General features: G+C 42.5%; 1 protein-coding gene across 1 annotated transcript in view; it reads left to right on the forward strand.

Annotated features, from left to right (window-relative positions):
• Window positions 1-16044, forward strand: part of PLXNB1 (plexin B1) — a 125775-nt gene that overhangs the window by 75528 nt on the left and 34203 nt on the right. Inside the window, 6 exon segments of the mRNA XM_042451880.1 lie at window positions 1428-1550; window positions 3357-3450; window positions 7557-7723; window positions 11378-11529; window positions 13752-13857; window positions 15522-15658. Of these exon segments, the coding sequence (XP_042307814.1) occupies window positions 1428-1550; window positions 3357-3450; window positions 7557-7723; window positions 11378-11529; window positions 13752-13857; window positions 15522-15658 (779 nt within the window).

Consider the following 16044-nt stretch of genomic DNA (forward strand, 5'->3'; position numbering starts at 1 on the left):
TCCACTGTTCCACTAAGGCGGATCTCATCTGGTAAAGCATTCCAGACAGAAGGCGCTACAGCTGTAAAAGCCCTTTGCTGGGTAGTCGCCAATCTCACCTTAGGATGATCGAGTAATAATTTACCTGTTGTCCTGAGTGTGCGGGGAGGGTTATGCAGAGAGAGGCGTTCCCTCAGGTAACCTGGGCCCAAGCCATTTAGTGCTTTAAAGGTAATAACCAACACTTCTTCCAGGCCTAGACTTTCTGGCCTTCAACAGGAACCATTTTAAACCTTAGTTAACCATTGACACATCTGAACATTTTCAATACAAATTAGAAATATATTTTAACAAAGCTACCTAACTTACTCTTAATCAAACATTAACTCTGTGCCTTTTTGTCACAAAGCTATGTGAATGGATGGGACTTAATTCTGTTCTATTTGTGAATAGCCACAGGATGCGGTGCAGGGTTAGTCAGTGACAGCTGGTAGTTTCTCTGACAGTAGGGTGGTGAATTTGTTCCTGGACTTTGTCCAAACTTGAAAGCAGCTATTCAAGGTGCTGAATCTATTTTAGAGATGGGGCTCAGCCTCTTGAATAGATCCTTTAAACTTCTTATGGAAACCTCCAAACTAACATGGAACTCTAACTTGGAAGACATTAGCCACACCAAGGGCTACTAAGATGAAGAACCAATCCTGTATCACAGGATTTTAACACATCAGCCTACTGTCCTGCCACGGTTGTGCTAGTTTAAGAGTGGAAGCATACCATTTTGGCATCATTTCTTATCACACTTTCCCCCGCAATAGCACTTTGGCAATCCATGGTCATGTAATGTGTCTGCCCTGCCAAATACATGTTTGCAGCCACAATTGCTGCTCTGCCCCCAACCAAAAGTGTAGAGTTTCACATAGCAGCCCCATGTTTTGGGAGAAGGACAAGCTATTGTAGTTGTCATCCACTTATCAAAGCATCTGCTATGTGAATGTGCACATAGCACCCAGCTTTGGGAAGGTGTTAGTGGTTGCAATAGTTACATCAGGGAAGATATAGAGGGGTAGAGGAGCAGAATCATGTGCCCTCTCACACCCACATGACAGCCTGAGAAGCAGAACTCCAGCGGAAGGGACCTCTCGCACAAAGTCAGTAATGGAATAGCAGTGAGAATGAGAGCTTATTGACAGACTTTGCCCATCAATGAAAAGGTGCACTACAGCAACAAATGAAATGCAAGGCAGAGGCAGGACAGATATAATATCATGTTGGCCAAAGATATAATATCACTGGCCAAAAATACTTTTATCCTTTTAAAATTCTGCTTTAATAGTCTCGTGATAAAGTCCTGAGACGGACAATTAAATGGAATTGCACTGGAGCACAGCACTGTAGGAGGCTGTGAATTTGCTCTATATGATTTAACCCTTATTTCTTCCTCGTCAAAGGATCAGCTCTGGGACTATGAATGTGCCTTGGTTCTGGAGGGGAAGACCTTGGTGGTAGAGGCTTATATTGAACAGGATGAAAACAACCCAGCCATTTGCTATATCACCTGCCAGCTACATCAGGTAAGGTCTTCATAGGAGAGGAGCCTGATCTGGAGTTCCTTCTAGCTCTGACCTCAAAATCTGGCCAAAGAAAAGTAGTGATAATATTGTGATGAACCATCCCTCACTAGTGTTATAAACCGTACTTGCTTACTGCCATGAATACCAAGATAAAAAGACAGAACGAGCCTTACTACTTAGCAGAGTGAGACAACTGCTTCAGGTGACAGATGTTGGAAGCATCAGCAGCTCCTAGATGTTCCTCTTGAACCCCTGACCATTCTCTGCTCTTGGAGAACAGAGTTGTGTGTGTGTGTCACACAGCTTGCCCGTGTCCCCTAAAGTGGCCTGTTGCCTTCAGGTGGGATAGAAGGCATTGCTCCCTCACTGATGTTCAAGTAATATTCAATCGAGAGTCCATTTAGTTTATATCAAAGGGGAAGTGGGCACCATCTTATTTTTTTACCTTAGGCAGTAAAGTAATTTGGGCCAGCTTAGAAGTTGTGAGGAAACAGGAAAACAAGCAAGTTCAGGCAGCGCTCATCCTGCCTAAAGTTATATAAATGTTTCAGAATCAGGTGGAATACTAGAATCATGGAGTTGGAAGAGACCACAAAGGCCGTCCAGTCCAAACCCCTGCTGTGCAGGAATGCTCAATAGATATTCCTTGAAGGAAAGATGCAGAGGAGCCACTACCAGACAAATGGAGTGGGTCACATTCTCACACCCTGTGCTGCAGCCAGCTGGAATTTTAAAAAGGGGATAAAGTTTAAAGCAGACAAAATAGCAGGAGGGTGAAGAAAACCAGAATAAATTAATGCTCTAAAGATCATTACAAACGTGCGTACCAAAGGCCAGTTCAAATAAGTAGGTTTTCAAAGTCTTACAAAAAATCAGAAAGAGGGGTGGCCTGTTAGATATCTTCAAGATATTTTGGAAATCTCTCTGTTTTCCATGTACAAGCTATGAGAATCCTCACTTGTGTAGCCAAAATGTCTCCAGCTATGAACAAAAGTATTGGATGGAACCTTTGCAGAAGTTCAGAATGAATGTAAGGGGCAAGGGGCAATTAGAATGTGTGTGTGAGAGAGAAAGAGAGAGAGAGTGCATATCATATTTTATAAATGATATTTTGTATTATATGATTCATAATATAATATAGTATACAGTTGCCCCTCCATTTTCACGTTTCAGATCCCTCTGTGAAAATAGAAAATTGCCGATATTTGAGTCCCTATTGATTCAAAAGGCAACGTGCTCCTATGTGTGCCGCCTTGGGCATGCACCCCATTGTGTTACCCTCCATTTGCTCTTTGTGTATTGCCAAGTCCGCAAAAACAGAGGGGCAACTATATATTATATTATATTATATTATATTATATTATATTATATTATATAACAGTATATCACTTAAGTGTAATTCCTAAGATCCTACTTCAGTTTTGTAGCATAAATTTCCGCTTGTGGAGTTATGCATTAACTGTGATTCACAACCCTCATATTGATTGGCAGTGTTGCACAGCTCAACCAAGACTCCAGATGTTGAACTGAGTACTGTACACACAAAATGTGCACATTTATCCATGCACCACAGAACGTGGCCATTTTACCTCTGAGAGAAATGTCCAACCACTCCCATAGGTGAACTTAGGCCCACACAGGTTTCCAGGCAATATTTAAATGCACTCACATATTCTCTTTTTCAAAAGTCTTCTGCTTTTAAAGGGAACCTCATAATTTGCAAACCCAAATAAATATTAAGAACGAAGACTCAGGGTAGCATTTGGGTTAAGAAATGTCTAATGGATGTTGTGGTCTCTCTTTCAGTACAGCTACTCAGCCCCCCAACTTGAATTCAGCGCAGTGATATTTGTGCAAAGAAAGAAGCGTCTCCGTGTGGACAGCGTAGAAGATCTTCATGGTACAGGAAATATGTCGGGCAATCATAAATTTGAAGTTTTAATTTATATTTTAAAGAAATCAAGACAGCTAGCTATGGGCAAAACAGTTCTCATTTTGTAAAATAACAAAGCTTCATTGGTTTCAAGTCATACTTGTGGCCTGCCAAGATGGAACCTGCTCCACAAATGACTGAGGGGTATGGTACACTCAGTTAGGAATGTGATGAAGGGATGTTGGCAGGCAAACTCTGACATCCCCTTCCTTTAAAAAAAAGTATAAGGAAATCCTTAGAACAAAGCCTTCAAACAAAGTCTTCAGGGTGATGGGAGAGTGTTGAGAAAGAAACTTTAATGAAAGACATCTGCCCAAGAATCGGAAACATACCAGGGTCTTGGTTAAAGAAAGGAAGGAACTTCCATAGCTGAAGATCGTATCCTTCCCTGGAATTTTGTGTCCCTCAGCTCCTCTGCAGTTTCAGAACCACTGCTAGAACCCATCGTAATATTGTTCAGAGTAAATTTGTCACCTCAGTTGACAGATATTGTGGGGATGGTCTAGCAGTCTCCTGGCTCTTATTCCTGGGAACTACAGTTGTTCTCTGCTATACAACTTGCCCAGTGCTTCTCAAATAAGCTCAGTGCTTCACCTGTATTGCCATTGTTGAGGCCAGAACTCCATCTTGCCCAGGGTTACAATAGTGAAAATTATACAGGTTTCCTGTATCTTTAATGTTTGTGTAGAAGAGGAAATCTGTCTCTAACTCAAATAACCAGACTTCATGGATAAACCAGAAAGGATTTATTCAGTAGCTCAGCACAGAAGGCAAATGTTTGCCAGAACTGGCTACATATAGATGCTTGCAATCATATAACTTCCTTCATGTCCCTGCCCTCACAGTCTCTCATATTCTTTCCCAAACTTTAAAGCTTCAGTGACGCTTAAGCTAACAGTCAGTATCTTTCTCATCATTAGGTCCAGCACCTGTGTACAGCTTAAATATAAGCTTTAAAACTGAAACTACTTTGAAACAACAAGCTTGTGAGCCACCTTGGGTCCCTTTTTGGGAGAAAGGTGTTATAAAAAATAAAATAAAATAAAATAAATAAGAACAATAATAAGACTCAACCATTAATAATAAATCCATGGCACAGGGAGCCTGAAAGGGGATCCTGAAAGAATTTTGGCAGGTGTTCCTTTTCACTTGATTGTCTGTCAAAAACACCTGCTGAAGTTCTTCTTCTTTTCCTGGTTTTATTCTGGCCACCCTAATCTTGCCTTCTAGAGAACAATTCACATTACACAGTTAGACAGTGGGCCCTCTGCATTTGCTGGGTTTAGGGGCAACGGGGCAACGGGGCCCCCATGAAAATGGAAAAAGTACAAATAAAAAAACACTTTTTTTTTTGGTTTACTTGAGAGAACACCTCTTTTGGAATCTGTAGGTCCTCCAGTGCAAGGCTGTGGTCAACATTGCTAGAGGTTGACCATAGAATTGCACTAGAGGACCTAAAAATGACCAGAGAAGCGTTCTCATAGAATCATAGAGTTGGACGAGACCACAAGGGCCATCCAGTCCAACCCCCCAGCCATGCAGGAAAGCTCCATCAAAGCATCCCCGACAGATGGCCATCCAGCCTCTATTTCAAGACCTCTAAGGAAGGGGGGACCACGACTCTCTGGGGGAGTGTGTTCCACTGTCGAACAGCCCTTACTGTCAGGAAGTTCCTCCTAATGTTGAGATGGAATTTCTTTTCCTGTAGCTTGCATCCATTGCTCCGAGTCCTAGCAGCAGAAAACAAGCTAGCTCCCTCCTCAATATGCTATCCCTTCAAGTATTTAAACAGGGCTATCATATCGCCTCTTAACCTTCTCTTCTCCAGGCTAAACATCCCCAGCTCTCTAGGTCATTCCTCGTGGGACATGGTTTCCAGACCCTTCACCATTTTGGTCGCTTTTCTTTGAACACGCTCCAGTTTCTCAACATCCTTTTTAAATTGTGTTGTCCAGAACTGGACACAGTATTCCAGGTGGGGCCTGGCCAGAGCAAAATAGAGTGACACTATTACTTTCCTTCATTTAGACACTATACTTCTATTGAAGCAGCCTAAAATTGCATTGGCCTTTTTAGCTGCCGCATCGCACTGTTTACTCATGTTCAATTTGTGGTCTACTTGGACTCCCAGATCCCTTTCACATGTCTCATTCAGCCAGGTGTACCCCATCCTATATCTGTGCATTTCATTTTTCCAAGCCTAAGTGCAGTACCTTACATTTCTCCATGTAGAAATTCATTTTGTTAGCTTTGGCCCAGCTTTCTGATCTATTAAGGTCATTTTGAATTTTGATCCTGCCCTCTGAGGTATTAGCTATTCCTCCTAATTTGGCATCATCTGTAAATTTGATAAATATGCCCCCAATTCTGTCATCCAGGTCATTGATAAAAATGTTGAATAGCACTGTGCCCAGGACAGCCCTATGGGACTCCGCTAGTCACTTCTCTCCAGGATGAAAAGGAGCCATTGTTGAGCACCCTTAGGGTTTGGCCATTCAACCAATTACAAATCCAATAACATTTACATTTTCTAGCCCAGATTCCTAGAGAGAACATATTAATCAAACCAGTGAATAACCAAAGCCACAAAAAGTCAAAGCTGCAAATGTGGAAGGCAAACTCTAGTGCTAGTTTCAACTTTAACTGTCATGACAACATCTCATGGAATCCTGGGATTGGGAGGGAGGGATATGTAGAATCTCATTAACAGGACTCTTGTGCCTCATTAAACTGCAAACCCCAGGATTCCATAGGATGTAGCCATTCATTCATTCATTCATTCATTCATTCAGAGTATTTATATCCCAGTCTTCTGCCACAGCGGCTTAGAAATTGTTAATTAAACAGTTACCTGCCCCCAGACTTACAATCCAAAAAAGACATGACACAAAAGGAGAAGGGAATGGTAGTGGGGAAGGGGATAACAATTGCATTTACATTTCTATACCTCTTAATAGTGAACTCAGCACTCCCTAAGTGGTTTACAATCTATAAGCCAATTGTTCCTAACAAGCTGGGTATTCATTTTACCCACCTGAAAGGATGGAAGGTTGAGTCAACCTGGAGCCCTCTGGGATCAAACTCACAATGTTGTGGCTGCAGTACTAACATTTAACCACTGTGCCACCAGGGCTTGATCTGGGATCAAGTCCAACAGATACTGCTGGTTCTTCTCTCCCTTTGAGGCCAGGGCAAGGGCAGTTGGAATAGAGGGAGGGTCATGACACTTGACGTGGAATATAGCACTATTTTTGTGTCCAAAATGGGGTTGGACTGCAAGTCCTGTCAGCCCTAATCAGCATAAGAAATGGTGAAGAATGCTGGGAGTTAGAATCCAACAACATCTAGAGGGCTGCACATTGCCCATCCCTATTGTATAGTAAATACCTGGGCCTCCTTGTGACTGTGCAAAAATAGCAGGAGATAACCAGTAATGGCAGACAGGTTCGTTGAAAGATAGTCCAAGAAAATTGCTCTCCTTTTCCAGCCTCCCAATTACATAAGCATTCATTAAGTGGAACAGTGTTTAACTGGAGTGGGTTATGAAGACTGGTCCTATCATCAGGCAAAACAAGGTGGTCACCTCAGGTGGCAGAAATTGGGAAGCGATGGCAAAGTACTGGAGGAGAGCTTTGTATGCTGTGCAACCTACCCTATGCCCATTACCCTATCGAATCCAAGTGTGATGGAGGATACTGTACCATCATGAGCATTGACTGACATAATGGAGTGGGAGGGTGCATCGTCTTGTTCTTCACTTCAGGCAGCAATACTGTATGTCTTGGGTCAACTCTCATCCATAACCAAGATTTTTCATGCAGTCACTGATCTGATGTGAAGGGAGGACCTATGATTTAGTGTTTAAAAATAACCCTCACCCTCTAACCTAGTCTTTTATCTCAGGCAGAAAAACCGTAGGCTATTCCTGATCTTTGCCATAACATTTGGTGTCTTGAGATCCTAACTTTGAGTAGGCAGAGAGAGACTAGACTAGCTGGCCTAATTTATGTATTGAAAGGACTGTACAGTATGCCTCATCAGTGCCTGGCCTTTATACATCTCCTCCTTTACAGTGACCCTCTACAATTGCTCTGTGGGACACTTGGATTGCAGCCGCTGCCAAACCGCAGATGCCAAGTATAACTGTGTGTGGTGTGGAGGGGAGCAGCCCAGCTGTCTGTTCCAGGACTCCTGTAAAGAAGAGGTCGCAGGCGTATGCCCAGCCCCCCTCATTCATGCTGTGAGTAACAGGCCACTGCAATATGCAAAGGGATTGTGCAGCACCTTTGAGACTAACAGAGCAAAAGAAGTTGTAGCATTACCTTCTGTGGAAGCAGACCAAGAATCTGAGCCCAGTGCAATGGAAGCCAGAAGTTTGATGAAGGAATCTACAGGAATCCAGGATGCCTCCCAAATAGCCTTATGAGTCATTGGGCTCGCCACAATTATAGTAGAAATGGCTGCTGGCAATAGAAACGCTTTGAGGGTTGCTAGGTCAACTATAGGACAGAGCTTTAATATTTAACAGACACTGTGTCCTGAAGGCTGATTGTGAAGTTCCATCAGGAGGAGCTAGGGCACTCTGCCTTTCTCCCACACAACTCACCTTTTAGCTGATACACCCCACTGGCCTGGGAATGGCATTAGAGAAGCATCCAGAGATCTTCCTCTGTGACTTCCGGGAGACCTTGGGAGGCCATGGGGGTGATTGTTGTTGCAGGAATACAGCTGGATGCTACACCACCTCCACCATATACTATATCCACAGCATTTCCTTCATCCTACCAAGTTGGTAATTTTATCAAAAAAAGAGATCAGATTTGTCTGGAATAACTTGTTTCTCTGAAACCCATGTTGTTTTTTTGTGATTATGGCATTGCCTTCTTAACATCTTTCCTGGTATTGATGTCAGACTAACTAGATAATAATTGTTGGGATTCTCTTTTTTCCCCTTTTTGAAGATCAGGACAATGTTTGCCCTATTCCAGTCTGCTAGTACTTTTGTTCTCCAGGAGTTCTCAAAGATTATTGCCAATGGCTCCGATATTACTTTTGCCAGTTACCTTTGGATGTAATTCATCTGGTCCTGGAGACTTCTATTCATTTAGATTAACCAGGTATTCCTGTACAGTTGCTGTACTTTGGCCACATCATGAGAAAGCACGACTCATTTGAAAAGACGGTAATGATAGGAAAGGTAGAGAGTAATAGAAAGAGAGGAAGACAGCAAGCCAAATGGATGGACTCAACTTCAACTTTACGGATGGACTCAAGCAAGGAGGACAGAGGCCTGATTTTGCAGGACCTAAGCATAGCAGTGGAGGATAGGGAGTATTTGAAATGTCCCATCCACAGGGTCACTATGAATCAGGGTTGACTCAAGGTCATTAACAACAGCAACTCATTTACAATTTCATAATGATTAATTAGCTTCAATTTCTACAATTGGGTGACATCTCTACTTGTTTTGCACTGAATGTTCTCATCGTTCAGTTTTCAGGTCAATAATTCTTTGGGGGCTGGGGGGGATAGAAATACCTTCCCTCTAAAGCAGTGAACTGCGTGCACTTCCACATTTTTACTCTTGTTCATGATCATTGTTGCTCTCACTAGGGATTAGAGGAAGCCTGTGTAGCTCCATTTCCCCTCTCCAACTCTGAGCTGAGAGTGAGAGGCAAAAGTGCATTGCCTTGCCTCTGACTGTAGTTCCAGATTTCAGCTTGTTCTGTCTTCAAAAAGACAGCTTATTTCCCACCACAATAAGGGGACTGAATTGATCAGAATCTGACAGATTGGTCCTGACTATGACTTTGTAACTGAGTGAAAAAACATTTGTAGCCTTGTTGGCTGGAGGATTGTGAGAATTGTCGCTCCAAAACATACTGCTACTAATAAAAATAACATACTAATGTACTAAAAACAAAATCCTCATCAGTCACTACTCTTTTTAGGCACATCAACAGCTTATCCTGGCTAATCAAAGAGAAAAGTGTATGCTTCAGAGAGAGTGAGGATTCTGGATTAGTAAAAGCTATCAAATATTGTTAGTTGTTCAAAATTTCACAAATGGAGCATGTGCTTTCATGAAACTACTGAAGACATTGATGACAAGTTCTCCTTTGTTTTTGTCTCAGTCCTATAAAACTACTATGGTGAATGGCAATGGTGTATGGTAGATTTTGCATTTGGGAAATGGAAACCAATATGTACAAAATATCTCTATACCATACCATTGATAAAAAATAAAACCATTAAAAATGGTGAAAAAAGAAAATGCTGGAAAAGATCAGTCCATACTCCCACAAATATATCATGACAAGCATCTCTGCCACAACTAGTCAAGGAAACAAACAATCTCTTGAGTGTTTTGAAAGGCATTTTCACAGTTGTAACCTTGAAGAGAAAAATCAATACCATTTTCAATTTTAAAAGAAGTGAAAGAGCTCTGCTGAAGATGTAGGTCCTGAAGATGAACTTGGAAGGAGGAAAGAGAGAAGTGGCTTAATGAATAGAGAGGGCAGAGTGAGTGAGGCAGGAAAAAAAGAGCAAGAGTGGAAGGAGAGGACAAAAGACAGAGATCTCTGCTGATGATAAGCTTATGTAAAGCAGAGAGAGCAAGGAGGAGAGAGAAATAAAGAAAGAAGATAAAGCCATGGTAGAGAGGCAGAAATTTAAAGAGTAGTTGACCTTGAGGTAGGAATATAAATTAACAGTAAAAATCAGAGAGTCTTTCAATATTTTAAAGACTAGCAGAATTGAGTACAGGATATATTTTTATGGGCTGGAGGAAGTTATCAGATGCAGGGAGTTTTGTGAGAGTCAGCATGGCATAATGGTTTGAGGTTTGGACTGCAGCTCTGGAGACCAGAGTTTGAATCTCCACTCAGCCATGGAAACCCACTGGGTGATCTTGGGTAAGTCACATTCTCTCAGCCTCAGCGGAAGGCAGGGGCAAACCCCATCTGAACAAATCTTACCAAGAAAACCCTTATGTCCTTAGGGTTGCCATAACTCATAAATGACTCAACACAACATGAACAGGGAGTTTTGTCCTCAGAATTAGGCTCCCATCAAAGAAAGCTTCTGCCACAGTACATGGAATAGTCTTAAAGGCTTCTGAAGACACTTTGCTGCTATTGCTGGAACAGATTAACAGGGCTACCTGTCTGGAAACAATAAAGCAAAAGAGCAGATTGCATGCCTGTGTATATGTGCATCCCCATCCCTTGAAGAACATCTGTTGGAATTCCAGGCCAAAGTTTGCAAATGAAAGTCATGTTTTGACTATGATCCAAAACACACTGCAGAAATACTCCACCGTTTTAATTGACCTGGCTCAATGCTAGGGCATTCTGAGAACTATAGTTTTGTGAAACATTTAGCCTTCTCTGTCAGAGAACTCTGATGCCACAATAAACTATAGTTCCCAGGATTCCCTAGCACTGAGCCATGACAGTTAATGTAGTCTCAAACTTGGTTATTTCTACAGTGTGTTTTGAGCCTATGTGTTTCCAATCTAGATCATGCAGGGCTAGGAAGGGATGGGGTTTAAAAGCAAGGAGAAAGGCTGTGCTGAATACAGAGGTGGACTACCAGCTACTGGCTCAATAGTCTGGAAACACCAGCCAGTTTTACAAGCAAGACTACAGTGATTATATCCAGAGATTGAAAAGTTTCTTGTTTGGATGATAACTTCCAGAATTGGATAAAAGCACCCTGACAGCATAGCCAGTGGGATATTGGAAGTTGTAGTCCAAAAAAGTCATTTTTCCAAGCTCTGGATATCCATCACATGTTATGCATTGGTCTCATGTGCATTTGTGTAGGATGGTAGATAATGTATGGAAGGTCTATCTAAATTCTAAGCTTACACACATTTTGTCATCCTTCTCAGGTTTATCCTTTAACTGGGCTGACAGAAGGTGGCACCAGAATCACCATCACTGGCTCGAACCTTGGTCAGAAGCACCAAGATATTGCAGAGACAGTCACTGTGGCAGGAATCCCCTGTGCGGTTGATGCTCTGGTGTATGAGATTTCCAGCAGGTAAGCACATTTCCTATGGGCTCATAGGAATAAGCAGATATTGTATAGTTCACTATCCTATGTTCAGCACTGATTGGAAGTTTATGTCTACCCTAAAAAATCGTTTCTTTTCTCTCCACCTGCATTCTCATTTCATGCTGCTCTAGCTGCTTCAACTGTGGCCCCGTGAAAAAGAGAGCAGGTCTCCTGTGCCCTTAGTAGCTGTATGGACAAAGAATATTTCAGCAGGTGTAGTATGTCATTTGAGCTTCTTCTGCTGAAATTCTTTCTTCCATACAACTATTAAAGATACAGGAGCCCTGTCCACTTCCTCACGTGGCCGTCCTAGTCATTTCCAGTGTCATTGCATTTGTATAACAGACCCAAGATGGGACCTAATGTGCATTCACAGGGCCAGGCTGAGAGACAGAAAGTGGTTGTGCAGAGATAAGTAGCAGATTACAGGACAGGCATCAAGAAGGAGAAGAGAGTCAAGGAGGAATTGGCAGATGTAAGGAAGTGAAAGGAGTCCTATAAAGGACATCCAGAGCAAAACTCTGGGCAGACATGTTTCTAGCCTTTTCCTTTTTGAAGGCTACTTGGAGTCTCAAAGCCAGTGGGGCCAGAAAAGGCACTGCCTTGTTTCAAGTGGGGAGGGAAAAGCTAAATCCTTCTGTATCAGCCATTAATTCCCAAATGTGTTTGCCTGTAGGTCAAAGAAACTCCTTGTTTCTTTGATCAACAATCAGATCAATGAGACAGAAATACACAAAAGTTTTGATGCCTTTGATAGTTACTGTTATTGACAGCTGCCAAGGCAGGAAAACAGAAAGATTTCTGACAGGTGTGGAGTCTTTAGTCCTCCAAATTTTGTTGGATGACTTCTCACCTCATCTTTGACCTTTGGCCATGTTGACTTAGCAGGAACTACAGTCCAAGAATGATTTCTAATGTGGACAGGTATCCATAAGTAGCAGTTTGACCTGGTACTGGTCATTTTAGTTCTTGAAATGTGTAGATACTGAGACAGTGTGGTGGTGTTGTGGTTTGAGTGTTGGTCTAGGGACTCTGGGAAACCAGGGTTCAAATCCCCACTTGGCCATGGAAATCCACTGGGTGACCTTCACAAATCACATTCTCACTCTCAGAGAAACGCAATTGCGTTTCCAAAGAAATCATGCCAAGAAAACCAGGTGCTAGGGTTGCCTTAGGTTCACCATAAGTCAGAAACAACTTGAAGGCACACAGCAACAAACTCCTAGTTCTTCAATCCAAACTCATCCTCAGTGCTAAGTTCATGGATCTGATGTGTCACAGTGATAACTGTCCCACTGATATCTATCAATTTCTGAGATACCCATTTTATTAGTTTCTCTCCATATTGGAGACTGGAAGAAAGCTCAAAGATTTGGCTAGAGCGAGGGTGAGCAACAGGAGGACTGTTGGCCTCATGCAACCCTTCCGCCATGGTTTGGTTGGGAAGCACTGAAAGGTGCCTGCTACCAAATTTGCTGTGGTGCTGATGAAAATTTGCTTTTTTGTTTTAATTTGCCACCAAAGAGCTCTTGAAAAATAAGCACTCCTGCTTTAAAATAAGATACTCAGAGAGGTCATCCCTTGTTACTAGTTTGATTAGAACTTATTGGAGCACAAATCAGCTTAAAAACAAGGTCTGCATTCCTGCACACTTTAACAAGTAGCGGTCCTCATAACAAGTAGCGGTCCTCATTTTAGAACATTGCCAGATTTTAGCAGCATAGCAATGGCAAGGGCATATGGCATCCAGTGAATTTGGGGGACAGCATGAACTCCCAGTCCCTAGGAATTATTTATTCTGATCTTAGAAAAAGAGTTTGGTAGAAGCAGTTCATAGACCCATGGAACTGGAAGGTGCCCAAAGGCTGTCTAATAAAGCATATCCCTGCTACAAGTTAGGAGCACCCATCCCCATTGACATGTACCCAGGTTATGTGATCTACACCATGTTCTACTGTACTGTCAAAAGATCTTTGCAAATTGAAATAACTGCAGGTGGTTTGTTTAAGCAAGCCAAGGCACAAGACTGTGGAGGAAGTTTTTAAAAAAGCTTACCAGCATGACTATCCAGGTGGGTGAAGTCTCCTCCACAGCCAGGCCAAGAGCTAAAAGTGCCCCCCTCTCATTAACTCAGGTTTAGAGCAGCCCATGTGGTGCACCTTGGTGGGGGATTCTTCTCCATCCTCTCTTCTGCCCTTGTCCTGCAGTATCGTATGCACCACGGGCGGAAGTGGCACAGAGAGGTCCGGGCATGTGGTCGTGGAGGTTCCCGGAGGAGGACAGGGAGTCTCTGCTCATGTGTTCACATACCAGGTAAGGTGGCTGTCTGTTGTCAGTAACTCTCAGGCTGTAGCAAGACACTGTGGAACATAATAAGCAGCAGTTCCTAAAGAATACATGGTGTGAGATTGACACACTGTGGTCTCCCCAATGTTGAGTGCCAGTTATACTGGCCATGACAGTACAATGACACCATAGGCCTGCTTATGTGTGCTCTGCACACAAAGTAAATCTCTAGAAAACGTGGGGCAATGCCCCTGGCTTGTTCTGCCCTCCAGTATCAATGTGTTGAAAGGGACAGGGGAGAAAGAGTGCCTTGGTGCATTGATCATTCTACGTAATAATTATCTTCTCATTGTGCACAGCACATACACTGGGTAAAGGTACACATGCTGTCCATGTGACCTGTTTTAAAGGTAAACTACTGGAACATTTTCTTGCCACTGCTATATCCAGCAACATTCAGGAATAGCGTGTAAATGGTGTAGGATGAAAAAATAGTTGTGGGGTGTATGTTGCCCCTGAGCACCATGTCTCCCACTTCTGACCTACATGCATATAGCTTGATGTACATAATCACTCTTTTTCATATTCTCTCTTAGTGCTAGCCACCTCCTCTACCTGTTTACTATACTCGTCGGGTTTATATGAATGCAGCTCTTCCTTGCCTGGTACTAGTACTAGAAAAAGGAGACATGGTAGGGGGCTGTTGATATCACTGGCACCCTCGAGTGTTCTGAAATATCTAGACCTAACTCTCCATTGTGGGATACAATGGTTGTATTGCTTTCAACAGGTTGTATTTATTTTAATTTGTTTCATTTATGCTAGGACCCTTCCAGTTAAAAGTTACTCAGACTAATTGCTTGAGCATCATTGGGCCTCTGCAGTCATAATAAAAGAATGCGCACTGAATAAATCATGCTACTGTTTGACATGGTCACTCAAATAGTTCTTGCCCATTGTGTCCTGCACTAGCATTTGGACCTGTTTAAACACCCTGTATAGCTAGGATAGTCGCGTGATTCATGCACATATATGCACATATATACACATATCAATCTTGCTTTTTCACAGAATGGGTTCCTGCCATGTAAGGTGTGCCTTTCCTTGCATTTGTTGTACAGTATTAGATTAAAAGTCAGTTCATTACCAGCCAAAGACAGGAATGGAGAACTTGTGGTTCTTTAGATGCTGTTAGGCTACAATTCCAGTTATCATCCCTGGCCACTGATCATTTTGGCTGGGGCTGGTTGGGATTCTAGTCCAACAGCATTGGAAGTGCTGCAGGTTTTCATGGTCGTGCTGCAGGATCTGGGAGCTGATTTGTACAATTCTTAATTTTGTGATCACTCTCACATGGCCCCATCATTGTGACTCCTTCAGCAAACAGAAAAGGCATGTTTCCTATCACTTCCTTGTGCCAGCTTTACATCAGCGCATGGGGCGCTGCTGGTCCCAAAAATACATAAAACATTTAGGACACCTGCCTGAAGACACGGACCTGAATATGTTTTATTTCTGGAGCAGGAAGTATGATAATAAACACGGAAGCAGCCTGACTTGTGGATGGCTAAAGTCCCCATTTGTTCTTCGTACTAGTTTTAAAAATGCCACTAGTTTGAAAGAGGATGAAATTTTGCTATACACACAGTCCATTTCTTTAACATTTATGCCTCCCTTGCCTTTCTATGCAGGACCCGGAGCTGAAATCTATTTCTCCATCCCGAGGTCCCAAGGCTGGAGGGACCTGCCTGACACTGAAGGGCTCCAAGCTCCTGACAGGAAACCCCAGCAAAATCAGCATTCTGATCGGAACCTTCCCTTGTTACATGTAAGAAGAAATGGTGGTGTCAGGAAACATAAGCTTTACCAAAGTTGCCCAGTGGCAGGGGATGTGGATGCAGTGGTTGAGCTCATAATTTAATTGGGGCTTGGAAAAGATATTTTTGGAATACAACTCTCTAAATCCCCCAGTGGGGTCATGTTGTCTGGTAAATTCTGGGAGCTGCATTTTTTAAAAAGGCCACTTTTCCAAGTTCTGGTCTTAACAGAACTTCTTGGGATATAGCCTCCCACCATGTTCCTAAGCATTGGGTCTTATATTGGTAGAAATATTTTTAAAAAAAATAAAATTATTAAACTCTACAGCACCACATCCCATCTGATATTCAAAGCTAAGCAGGATCAGTTATGGGTCTTACTTGGATGGGTGACTGC

Source organism: Sceloporus undulatus, chromosome 2, assembly GCF_019175285.1.
Source record: "Sceloporus undulatus isolate JIND9_A2432 ecotype Alabama chromosome 2, SceUnd_v1.1, whole genome shotgun sequence".
NCBI lineage: Eukaryota > Metazoa > Chordata > Lepidosauria > Squamata > Phrynosomatidae > Sceloporus > Sceloporus undulatus.